At 27.1% G+C, this 13,557-nt stretch overlaps 1 protein-coding gene across 1 annotated transcript; it reads right to left on the reverse strand.

Annotated features, from left to right (window-relative positions):
• Positions 1-5,209: 5,209 nt before the first annotated feature.
• On the reverse strand, positions 5,210-7,938 carry LOC110623735 (aluminum-activated malate transporter 8). The gene is made up of 6 exons (XM_021768756.2): positions 7,505-7,938; positions 7,085-7,225; positions 6,699-6,971; positions 6,479-6,612; positions 6,158-6,301; positions 5,210-5,858 (listed from the first exon to the last, which is right to left on the reverse strand). The coding sequence occupies exons 1-6, from the start codon at positions 7,821-7,823 to the stop codon at positions 5,352-5,354; spliced, it is 1,518 nt and encodes a 505-aa protein (XP_021624448.1). The 5' UTR covers positions 7,824-7,938; the 3' UTR covers positions 5,210-5,351.
• Between the last annotated feature and the right edge of the window lie 5,619 nt (positions 7,939-13,557).

A 13,557-nucleotide genomic window follows, 5' to 3' on the forward strand; every position in this document is an offset into this window, starting at 1 on the left:
TACTCTCATGTATAAAAGTATAAATAATAGCTGGCAAGTACTCAGCTACTACTCATGAAGAATCAATAACAAAGATCAGCCTATTATCTCTCATATTTTTTTCTCTTCTCATCTAATCTAATTCTTTCTCTCATCTCATTTTAATCTTCTACTTCTCATCTCAATTTCTTCTCTTTTTCATCTCTAGATTCTGTTCTCAGACTCTCTTCTTGACAAGCGCATTTCCTCCGCTTCATGCCTTCATCTCTCCACTTTTCTACTTTGAAGCCCTTTCATGCATTCTTTTACTCTCCTCTCAAAAGTCGAAGCTTCTCTTTGACAATTGATCTGAGCTTTTGATGAAGGAAAGCTGGAGATCTAAATGAATGAATCCTTGTTGCCTCTGCTACCGCTCCAGATATGCCTAAGACTCCAGGGTCCAGATCTTGTTGCCTCCATTGGCTTGATGCCTTGGGTAGCCTTTCGTGCATTATACCGTCCTACCAGTTGATAAAATCTGGCCTTAGAGTACTCAGGTGTTTCATTTGAATGTTACTTTGATTGAAATTGCATTGTTTGAATTGGTTAGGAGACTGTTGAACAAGGTTGTATTTTCTCCTTGTTTGTGTTAGATTTTGTATTATTTGTGGAAATGATCGTGGTATTCGGATCTTGTCTTTGTTTTGATTGTTGAAATCTGTTGTTGGGATGAAATAGAAGTGTTATGGATCTTGCCGCTGTTTTGATTTGATGATGTTGGAACCAAGGAACAAAACTGATTTATTTCAGTTTGACTTGATTTGGTTTTTCATATCATGCAGCTCATTCTTCCTTTTCCTTTCTGTTCAGAAATGAGTTGGATACTAAGTCATTTTTAATATATAGCGGATTGAAGAAAAGGTGTTACGACATTCGTGTCCCGGATGTTCTCTTTGGCAAGCAATTTCACATGTTCAAACAATTTGGAAAACAAAGAAATTGAATAGCTCTTATTGGAACCAATACCATACTATTCTTGCAGGAACCGTTATTATTTATTTATTTATTTTTTCTGGTAAAGGAAAAGAAATCAAATTAGAATAAACAACTGGCAAGATTTAGCATAAGTCACTTTAATACGATGGTGTTTCAGTCAGAATCCCAACTGCAGGAGGAGGAGAGATAAGTCTTCGAGTTCGTTTGTTTACTGTGACAGCAATTAAGAAAAATATTGGAACCGTCATTTCTTGAAGCTTTATAATATTTATTTATTCATTTAACGGGTTTTCTATATGAGGACAATGATCAGGATAATTTTGTTCCTTGATCAAATTTTACTAGTGAGCTTATGCAGCAAAGGAAAAATAACACACTCTAAGCCACAATCAACAGCACCCTTATTTAAGATATGGCGTGTAAAATGAAAAAAAAAAAAATTGGAAAAACAGCATACACCTATTCTATTTGGAATAAAAAATCTTGAAAGGATTTAATTTAATTGATTTTTGATTTTCTATTAATCCTCTTATTTGAGATAAAAAAAATTCATTTAAAAAGCCATACAAACCCATATATTCTACAAATTCTTTTGTTGGATCAAACCTGTTGGTTGGTTTATTACTAAAATTTTAAGGTTAAACACCCAGATGTATATACACCGATCATATAAATAAATAACAATAGATTTTACATTTAATTACATTCCATTGACTACGTGCATAGTTACTGAATAATTTCCCCCAAACATACCAAAAATCAAAAGTAAATTTAAATAAAAAAAAAAAAGAAAAAAGAAGAAAGAAGCAAGGAAGAGGAATACGTATGGCTACGCACTCACTTGTTTCTTCGTGTGCTTCATGTGCTACCTATCTATTTCATGAAAACTGTACGTACTTGCCATTGAAAAAAAAAAAAAATTTGCTTCACATGACTTCACAGGCTCTCATTTAAGCACGTGATCCCCATTTAAATACTGCTACTTGGTGTTTCTACAGACTCTTCAACTTAGACAAGAGCTTACTCGGATGATCAGAAAGCCATGCATGGGACAATATTAATTCCAGTAGTGGTGAAGAACTGTTAACGAAGTCTTGTAGTGTCTTTAAGGTAATCTAATTTTTGCCCATAAAACTTCTGAACCAAATGTTGTTCAATGATGAATCAATCTCCAACATCCAGCAGACAAAAGCTTGTACGGATATGTAAGGATTCAGTCACTAGCATAAGTTCATCAATGGCATGAACTTGGATACCCTTTTCTTTCTTTTTTTTTTTTTTTTTTTTTTTTAAGTTTCATATGATTCTTAATTTTATTTGTAGAATTTAATGGATTGTGATTGCTTATTTCAATTAAATATTGAAACCTGCTATTAAATATAAATTTATCGATAAAAAATGAAAATAAAACACTCCAAAAATTTTATTAAAAAAAGTAATTTCAGAGGTAATTCATGAAATTTATTAAAATTTATAATTTAGTCTATGTTTTATAAAATGTAAATAATTTAGTCTATAATTTTTTATTTTGTTAACAAATAGTTATAAAAATTAAATTATTATAAATTTTTAAAAAGTGATTAAAGTGTTGTAAAAAGTGAAATTTAAAGAACTAAATTATTATAGTCTAATAATAAATTTTAATAGAAATAACTATTTTGTTAATATAATGAAATTTTGAGAATTAAATGATTTTTTATTAAAATAATAAAAATTAAATTATAAATTTTATTAAATTTAAGAGATTATATTATAAATTAATAATCTAACTTACAAGCATCATTTTATACATAATGCAATAAAAAAAATCAAAATAACATACTTACATATTGAAATAATCATTATTGATAATTGAAGTGTTGATAATTTATGACATAAAATCACATATATATTTATCTATTATGAAGCATTCTTTAGCTAAGTGATAATTCTATATTAAGTGAAATAGATAATATTTTTTAATTAATTTTGAGAGTTTTTATCAAATCTTACCATTTAATTAAGTTATCAATTCATAAAATAAAAATCTGAAATTTGGATTTGGATCCCAATATCACAACTATGGTTCTTGAGAAAAAGGTTTAGTGATTGATTAATCAAGTCAACCCTAGTTAGTGAGGAGTAACTCTAGTTAATTTGCATACTTTAGCCGAAAGTATGCAAATCAGAAGTTGAAAATGAAGATTCCTGAATTAACTGTTGATATTGAAAGCTGAATTAATTCCAGCTTTACAGTGTGACTTAATTTTATGGGATAATCATTCTTATTGGAATTTGTATTGCCTTCTCACCTATACCACTTCACAAATGTTCAGCTTTTAGCTGATTAAGAGCTTGGTGGGATTAATTGTAGCCACTCAAATATTTATTTATTTTCATGGAAAATAATATATATCGTTTAGTCCTGTAATTTAATGAAATTTATAATTTAATCTTTTTATATTTTTTTAAAAAAATAAATTATATTTTATTTCTTAAATTTTAACGTCATTAACAGATAAATTTTTATATTTTTTAAATCGAACACGAACACTTAAATTTTTATATAATTATTTCATTCAAATTAAAGGTATTTTCATCCATAATTTCATTAGTCAACCTGTTAAAGAAAAAAAATAAATATTTTAAATATTTAAAATATTCTCAAGAACATTTAAATTATTTTTAATATAAGTAAGAATTTTATATTGGATAAACTATTGACAGATTAATTTTTATATTTTTAAAATTAAATCTCTAAATCCCTAAATTCTTCAATATTAGTTTAAAAGTATATGAAATTGTAAATATTTTTTAAAAATTTTAAAATTATAAATATTAAAGTATTTTAATAAATAAAAATTAAAGAATAAAAGGTGTTAAAAATTAATTAAATGAGATATTACAAATAAAAGTTAATAGAATTTAAGTATTTTTTTAAATAAAAAAATAAAGTATCAAAATATTTAAATTATAATAGATGAGTACGGAGTGATTATAAAGAGATTTAAGTGTACAATTTTAAAAATTTAGAAATTAATTTATTAATTATGCTAAAATTTAAAAATTTAAATATAATTTACCTATTTAAAAAGTGTAATAAAAATATTTATACACTTGTTAACGTAAAAAATGGATGAATAGAACTCTTATTTGGATGGATAGAATTTAAGTGTTTGATTTTAAAAATATAAAGATCGATCTGTCAATTATTTTAAAATTTAGATATTAAAATATAAGTTTTTTTTAAAAAAAACACATATTTTAAAACCATTAACTATTTAATTTTTTTATTAACTATAAGAATTAAATATTTGTAATCTTGAAAATTGTAGGAATTGAATAGTTTGGGATTTTGAAATTACAACAACGGGTTGGTTTTGTCTTAAAATTGCATGGAAATTTTAGTAATGTAATATTATTATTGGCTTAAAAATAAATGTTTAGAGTAGATGATTAACGATTTGAAAAGATAGGAGCTGAGTAGCTGATAGTTTGAAAAGATAGGAATTAATTAATATATTTTTATTTATTTATTTTTAAAATTTTAAACTCTCTTAATTAATTTAAATTTATATTGTTTTTTTAATTTTAAAAATAGATTATATTCAAAATTTTTAGATAAGAGATAAAGAATTGAGATGGAAAATCTCAAAATTTGAATGTTTTATTTATCTGTACAGCGAGAGGACGTTGCTGCTTTGCATCCCAATTTCCGTCTCATATTTTTCTAAAATTAATGGAAGTTCTTCTCCAAGGAAAGTTCTATACTTGCAACAAGTTTGTAAAGGTTGAGATAATTTCATTGATTAATTAGTAGCAGCAGTATTTCTACATGTTCTCACGTACTGGATGAGCTCAAGATTTGTGCAGATAAGCTAAAACAAGTTATAACATGATAAGTGATAAGATACACACATGAAGATGAGGATTATCTAAGGAGATAAGAGCTGTTGATAAGTTCTCTTTCAGATGTATCACTAACAAGTTTCAGTCCCTTTCTTACTTTGCGGCTAAGGGGAGCAATAATGATTTAATTCGATTATTTAGTCTAAATGGTTCTGTTTAATTTCTAATTTTTTAAAAATTTGACTGAAAAATTAAAAAAAAAAAAGACGAAAGTGTTTATTTTTATATGACTTTTTTTTTAATTTAACGGGACTAAATAGTTAATTTCACTAAAATAAAGGGACCAAATATTAATTTTTTGTAATGAAATTTCAATTATCATTGACTGAAACTATTCTGGCAAGAAAAAGAAATTGCTCCACATATCTTATCAAGAGAGAGAACTTCTCTCCTTCCCTTAAAAATGTAAATTTCTTACAAGCAAAGCATGGAACTAGTGGGGGAAATTTTCATTAATGATTATTTCCTCACAAGAGATCAGTTTGCAGAACACTCAACTATATTGATATTTACACTACTAAATCTTGCCGCTGGCTTGGCTTTGGTGCTTCAGACTTCTCGGTTTCTGGGGAATCTGTAGGGTTTGCATCTATTGTTATAATAATATGATTATTATTTTCACCATGAAGAACTGGGTTTACAGTTCCTCGGTGAAGCAATGGCTGGGGTTTCTCCGGTGACACAGTAGGTTCCATCGCAGGCTTGAAATGTGCTAGGTCTGCAAGTTCATGCACTGCTTCAGAAAGTTTTTCCACACACTTTACGATCTCTATTAATGTGGATGCAACTGTTGCAGCAGGCACGATATCTAGGAGGTTTGTTTTCTCTAATGGGTTAGCTTTCACTGCAAATTTGAGTTCATTAATGGCAGTTTTGGAGTTCTCCACATGGATTTTTGCAGAGGAGGGATCTTCCATTGTTTTGATTGCTGAAGCTAGTGATCTTAGTGCCTTGCCTGATTCTTCACTCATCTTTGTGCATGGTTCTTGGATTTTACTCTGGAATTCTTCTGATACCTAAAACAATTTGGATGGTGCATATGCTTTTGAGATTGCATTAAGCAAAAGGAAGCTTTTTTAATATACAAGCAAGAAAATCAAGAATATAACAATATCTAAATGGAACAATGACCTACTATTATATTCTTTAAAAGCATAAACTTTTTTTTTTTTTGAAAAAAATCTGAAGGTGGCTTTGGAACGAGATGTCTTCTGTTGGAACAAGCATATACTTATTCGAACTTGAGATCTCATCAGACTGATGAAAACTCTAATATAGTATTCACCGACAATATATACGAAATTAATATAATTACTTGGATGTTAGAGTTGATGTAGCTATTAAGAGCTTCAATATGGTAAGCACATTGTCTTGAGATGGCTCCAATCTTCAAGTATTGCTTCCATGGATGCCGGAAGCCGAAACGGCCATGTCTAGGCTCCCATCTTGCAAGATTTGCCTGCAATGTTCAGGAAAACAAATTTAGCTTAAGTAGCTAATTTAATATAATAGTTGAGGTATCTTTAATTCTATACAAATATATGTGTACGTATGGTGGAGGAGAGCTCATGAAAAGTGCAAAGAAGTTAGTGGCACTCATCCAAAGACAAAAAGGAGAGATTCTTAATTTATTTACCATGGAATCTTCTGTGGATTTTGAATTAAGGACACTTCTATATCCTTGAAGAAATGGCTTGTCGCTATTGGAGACCTTAATCTTTCCTTCTTCATCATCTTCAGATTTATATCGAAAATATTCATCTCCAAAACCTGTAAATTTCTTCTTACTCATCCTTCTCAAGATCAAATAAAAGCCAGAAACTTAATTTCTATGGATTAGCTAATTAATTAATTACCTACAAGGTAGCTTGCAAGCTTTTCTATATTGGAGGTAACCAAGTTATGAAGATCTTCACCAGCCCAAACTGGACAGATACACATGGAGACAACTATGCAGGTTGCTCCACCTATTATTATTGTTGATAGTCTTTGATGAGCCATGTCTAAGAGCTCTACTACTCGAACACCGGATACTGAAACCATACTGAATGTTAATATGAATATCAAGACTCCATAGTCATATCTTGCCTTGATTCTTGGGAAGAATCGAGTGAATGTAGATGCTGCAGCTGTATGTACATGATAATACATATATTAATCATACATGTGTAGCAGTATTTGCTGTACGTCTGTATATATAACGATTGTATGGTAAAATTTCTCGTATATAAGCAGACCATACCTAAGAGGAAAACAAGGAATCCAAGAACTATAGGCTCTCCTTTCTTTCCAAAGAGCCTTGCCAAGTGTTGAGCTCCAACCCCTAATGCACCAGCTAGAAATGTTGCAAAACTTCTATTCAAACTCTTGCTTAAGGTACCACCTAGGCCAAGAAATTAAAACAAATTAATGCATTACTAACTGAAATATGCAGAATTGAACAAATCTACTCTAATTAATCATTTAAGGTTTTGTTTGTTTCAAATGGATTATTTTCTGGAAAGTTCTGGCAACTTAACTGGTTTAGGAGATGTATTTCCTCTACAATAAAGATAGAAATGACTTTGATTTTCTCAGAAAATAAAGAAAAAATGACTAACTAAACAAACAAAATATTAGCATTTTCTGGAAACTTAAAGGCCTTAAAAGACAATTAACTTACCTACAGTGAATTCAAAGACTACAACCACTGTGAGCACAGCCCACATTCCCGCAACCCCAAAACCATCATAGAGAGTCCTACAATAATATAATAAGGACACCAATGTGAGAGCAAGTGCCACTTTGAGGGAATGAATGACTCTTCTTGGATCATCATGTCCAAGCTTTCTTATGCTCTTTGCAAATCTAATCACCTTGTCCTTGGATTTACAAGGGAAGGCTTTGAGCCAATCCCATCCTCTAGTGAAAGACCTAGCCTTCTCTTGATTTGCTGACTCAATCTCCATTGCTAGAGATGATGAAGGTTGGCAACTTTGCATGAACTAATTAAAAAATGAGGAATGGCTTTAAAAGTTTTGAGCTGGATTTCTTTTCTTCTAAGTATTTTGAGAGTGAAGAAAGATATGGTGGGGAATTGAAGAAAATGCCCTTTGAAGAGAGTCTCTCACTAGCTTATATTTATAGTAGCAGAAAGAGTAGAATGGAACTAAATAAAGAATATTAAACTGGAACACATTGTAGGGATGGTGTCTTAATTTTGTAGGGTCAAAGGACAAATTCTTATATATATATTTGAGAAAAAGACTTCATTCAAAAAGTGGCTGACTAGGATATCTAGTTTAAGTCCCATATTTTAATCTCAACTAATTAATACAAACTGACTTGTAATTATTTAATTAATGGCTCAAGTTGGTGAATTATAAATATTCACACGGGATAATTCGGTCGATTTAGTTTGAAATTGAATCAAACGGAATAAATTAAAATTTGAAATTTTAATATTTATAAAAATCGAATCGATTTTAATAAGAAATTAAATTAAACTGAACCGATCTGATTCGATTCGATTTGATTTAGTTTGATTGATTTAAATTTTTAATAAATTTTTTATTGTTTGCACTTTATTTTTAATATTTTAAAATTTAATTAAAATATTTTAATCTTAATATGATTTAATCTCTTTATATTATTAAAAATAATATATTATTATCACTAAATCGGTTTGGTTCAATTTTTTTAATTTTTTTCTGATCAAAATCGAACCAAATTGAAATAATTAAAAATTTTAAAATTAAAAATCAAACTGAATCGAATCAAAATAAATAAAAATTTAAACTAAAATTTTAAATTAATTTGATTCGATCAAAATTTTCCTTTTCAACTGGGTACTGATAACCCTAATATGTATAGTACTAATTAATATATGAATCTAAATAAGCTAATGAGTTTTTACTGCAAAAAGTCTGAATCACTTGGAGGAATATTTTTATTAAAATAATATATATATAGGCAAAGTGAAGTCCAACAAAACTTAGTGTGTGCCTCATCCCGTAGTACCCAACAAAAAAGAATAGCTAGGTCACCACTATCCAATGCTACCAGTTTCAGAGTAAACATTACATCAAATAGGACCATAATGACAAGAGTATGACAAAGAAATAAGTAAAAAAAAAAAAAAAAAGACATAAATTAAAAAGGAAGGAAAAGATACATGGCTTCTAATTAATTAAGAGGAAGTCAAGTCAAATGGGTTTAAGTTATAGATTAATACATTTCAAACACATAAATTAGTAGATTTTTTTTCATAAAAAAAATAATAAAATTCTCAATAATATTTTTTGAATTCATAATAAATTAAATTCATCTAAAAATTTTTTAAATCACAACTGAACTATAAATTTGAGTATAATCTCATATCTAAGTAATATTCAGTTTAAATTGAAAAAATCGATCGAATTGAATTAATTTAAAATTTTAGTTTGGTTTTTTATTCATTTCGATTCAATTTGATTTTTAATTTTAAAAATTTTGATTATTTCGGTTCAGTTTTATTTTGATAAAAAAATTTAAAAAATCAAATTCAATCAATCAGTAATAATAGTATATTATTTTTAATAATATATTGAGATAAATATGATTAGATTATATTAATATTAAAATATTTTAATTAAATTTTAAAATATTAAAAATAAAATATAAAAAAATTTATTGAAAATTTAAATTGATCAAATCGAACTGAATTGAATCAGATCGATTCAATTTGATTTAATTTTTGACTAAAATCAATTCGATTCGATTTTTATAAATATCAAAATTTTAATTTTAAATTTATTCATTTGGTTGGATATGAATCGAACAAACTAAATGTACATTCTAATTGAGAGTAGTTGCACTTGAAGAATAAGACAATATATTATAATGTTTTGTTTGAAAAATAAAATTACGAATGATTTTAAAATTTTTTTACATTTAGTTAAAAAATTAAAAATTTCTTTTCCAATAAGAAAATTAATTAAATTAAAATTTTAATTCTAAATAGCAAATAAAAGAAGATAAAATGAAATTGATTTTAATTATATTATATACACTCTCATGATTGGAGAATTTCACAATTTTATTGTTTTGAACATTTGGGTTTTCATTGATCTCTACCCATAATTTATATTCTCATCATGTGTTTTTCTTTTCTTTTTCTTTTTCTTTTTTATCGATCTACAGACTTATCATCATCAATATCGGATTGTCATTGTCAGCAAATCACTAGTGAGTAGGATTTGACGCGATCACATATGATTGTTTCTTTTTATTTTCTTATCCTCTTTACTCATCATAATTTAGATGGAAAAAATTCAGGTTTTTTTTAAATGGAAATTGAAAATAAAAAAATAAAATTTAAGATTTTTAATATACACTTATTATTATATTGAATTTGTGAATATCGAAAAATTATTAAATTTAATAAATTGTATAAAATAATTTATATACCTAATTAAGAATTCATATTTTATAGTTTATAATGGGACTATCATTACTTCAATAATTTATTAATTTTTAATTAACAATATTGAATATAAGGTTACTCTCTCAAAGAAGATAATAAATTAACAATTAAGTATAATATAGTGATAAAGCCATTATGCTTTCCAGCAAAAATTCATCCCAATTATTTGTGATAACCGCAGGGTCTTTTTCCTTTTCCTACTGGTCTAGAATCCATAATAGTAAAAGTCAGTCCAAAGGTTAGATCATCTCAAGAAAAGTCTGTGGGACATGAAGACCTCAGTTGATCTGGGCCACCTGCGAGCCCAGGTCCGCAATATTGAAGCCAGCTCCACGATGGGATTCGGTAGTGGGTAGCAGGCCCAGTCTTTTCGTAGCCCTTTTTGCACGCGTCCTGAGGAGAATTAAATGGCCGCCTGACATGAGTAAGAGGAACTGACACCACTGTACGTATGGAGCTGAACGACAGAGACAGAGCAGAAAAGCCGTTAGATGCCACTAACCAGAAAGGGAAAAATGATAAAAAGAGAGGGACATCGTTCTCTTAGGATAGAACTTATTCATCAATAGTAAACCTTATTTTTTTTAAATCTCAGATCATCAATTTGAAAGATATATTTAAAGAGCAAGTCATGAATATCAGGAATTAGTTTCCGTTTAAATTTTATTTATGATAATTTTAAATCATTTTAAAACTGTTATTTTTATAATATTAAGATAATAAATTTATAATCATCGTTGTAATACTGTTATATAAATTATAAAATTTAATAGTGTTATCTGTAAACCGTAAAATAGATATAGGAAGGATTTTGTCGTGAAAATAAAGAGTGAATCAAATTCAACATTATGAATGGAGAGAAATTAAAGGAAAAGATATGATACTTTAGTTATATATATCCCTTCCTTCTATATTACCAAAAACATATGCATATAATGATTCTTCAATTGGAACTTGTCAGATTATCAACCAACTTGCTAAGGTAGTAATGGCAAAGGATAGACATGTGAGAGGGAAACAACAAAGAAATCTATTGATCATGGTGGGACAAAGCAATGACAAACAACAACAGACATGTAAGAGAGAAACACTGAAATAAATTCTGGATTTCATGTAGGAGAAATTTTATAATATAATTATATTATTATTATTAATGATGATAAATTACATATAAATTTTATGATTGATGTTTTAAAATTCAGAAAATAGGATTTATGATAGTTGTGTAAATTTGTATGGAGAATAAGAAATTTTTTATCTTTTATCCCTTTTCTTTTTATTTCCTAATAACGTCTAATTGTTTTTCTGCTATAGTGTTATCTGTCTTTGTCTCTGTTACTTAAATCTGTACGTACGGATGTGTCAAAACTTTTCTTCACGCTAGACGGTCATTTAATTTCTCTCGGCGCGTATACGGCCAGGATTGCGATGTGATTGGATTTACTTCTCTACTTCTTATCACGTTATCGAACTAGATTTTTTTGTATGGGTCCATTTGCGTGATCCATCTGAACTATTTCACGCTACCGGACTGAGATATACGATGTAGGACTGATTCACTTGAATAAAACACAATGAGTCTTGAATTATTTTATTTTTTTAAAATTTGATCTTATTTCATAATGAAATTATTTTATTTTTTTTAAATTTGATCTTATTCCAAGTGCAGTAGTGCGTAAAGTTGAGTGATGATTAATAATAATTATTAATTTTTAAGCGAAGAAATATTTATAATGATTGAAATTCGGAATTCCATATCCATCAACTCAGTTCATCCGTATTTTCCTTTTTCTGAGGTTGGCGTACATGGGAATCGTTGTATGTATGGCCTGAAATAGTTATTGTATGTTGGGTGATATGGATTTTTAATTTTATTGTTAAATTAATATTTGATTTTGATTTTGATTTTGATTTTGATTTTGATTTTGATTTTGATTTTGATGGATGGAGCAAATTCTGAAGGACAAATAGAATATGTTCATTTTGTTTTAGATTATTCTCTTACGACAAAATCTATCAATAAAGGTAGCAATTGGTTGTCTGCATCGTATCACTGCCCTAAAATAAATATTTTATAAAATATCATTCATTTAATGCAACAAAGGAAATGATGGTTTGTGTAATGCAATCAAATTTCTTTAATTATAATAATTCTATATAATTTAAATAATAAACTTTTCTAATAATTATTTATTTTTGTTTCACTAATCTCTGTTGGAATAACAACCAACAACGCAAAAAGAAATTTCTTTAATTATAATAATTCTTTTATATAGATTTGCCTTTGTATTGCCAATATAATTAATAACTTCTCGAAAAACAACCAAGTCATACTAAGAAGAGAATAATTTTTTTTTTTTTTTTGCAAAAATAACAAAGTCAAATTATAAAAAAACAACTACGTATATTTAAAAAAAGAAAGAGACTGAAATGGATAATATTCATAGCTATAATATTCAGAAATTAATTATAAATATATATAAAGGCTTAATCCTAAATAAGTAAATATTTAGGGATAATTTTATAAATATATAACGATATTTTTTAAAAATAATTATAATATTTTGGAGTCGCTTTATAAAAATATGTGATTTATTTATAAATAATTACAATATTTAAAAATTAATTTATATTAATATAACAATAAATTTGTAAATATGTATAATATTAGTGATTAATTTATAAAGTTGTGCTTATTTATATATATTTATAATATTTAGAGATAAATGAATTAAAAATTAAATTAAATGATCAAAGTATGTTAGTTAATTGTTTTCGTAGCTATTAATAGGAGAGTATTTGTTTCAAATTGAAAAAATCGATCGAACTGAATTAATTTAAAATTTTAATTTAATTTTTTATTTATTTTTGTTCGATTTGATTTTTAATTTTAAAAATTTTAGTTATTTCGGTTTGATTTAGTTTTTATCATAAAAAATAAAAATAAAAAATCAAACCGAATCGATTAGTGATAATAATATATTATTTTCAATAATATAAAGAGATTAGATCATATTAAAATTAAAATATTTTAATTCAATTTTAAAATATTAAAAAAATTATAAAAAATAAAAAAATTCATTGAAAATTCAAACCGATCAAATTGAACTGAATTAAATCAGACCGATTCAATTCGATTCGATTTCTGACTAAAATCAGTTTGATTTTCATAAATATTAAAATTTTAATTTTTAGTTTATTTAATATGATTTTAAATTAAACTGACCAATTGCTCACCTCTAGCCGCTAATTATTCAATATTAGTTACTAGT

This window comes from Manihot esculenta, chromosome 9, assembly GCF_001659605.2.
Source record: "Manihot esculenta cultivar AM560-2 chromosome 9, M.esculenta_v8, whole genome shotgun sequence".
NCBI classification, from domain to species: domain Eukaryota; kingdom Viridiplantae; phylum Streptophyta; class Magnoliopsida; order Malpighiales; family Euphorbiaceae; genus Manihot; species Manihot esculenta.

What these genes read in the sequence shown, in the direction of transcription:
- LOC110623735 (XM_021768756.2), bottom strand. Translation starts at nt 7,823, where the DNA reads ATGCAAAGTTGCCAACCTTCATCATCTCTAGCAATGGAGATTGAGTCA. An exon ending in AGTCTTTGAATTCACTGTAG is followed by an intron (nt 7,226 to 7,504) that starts GTAAGTTAATTG and finishes TTCTTGGCCTAG; the next exon opens with GTGGTACCTTAAGCAAGAGT. An exon ending in GCTTGCAAGCTACCTTGTAG is followed by an intron (nt 6,613 to 6,698) that starts GTAATTAATTAA and finishes AGAAATTTACAG; the next exon opens with GTTTTGGAGATGAATATTTT.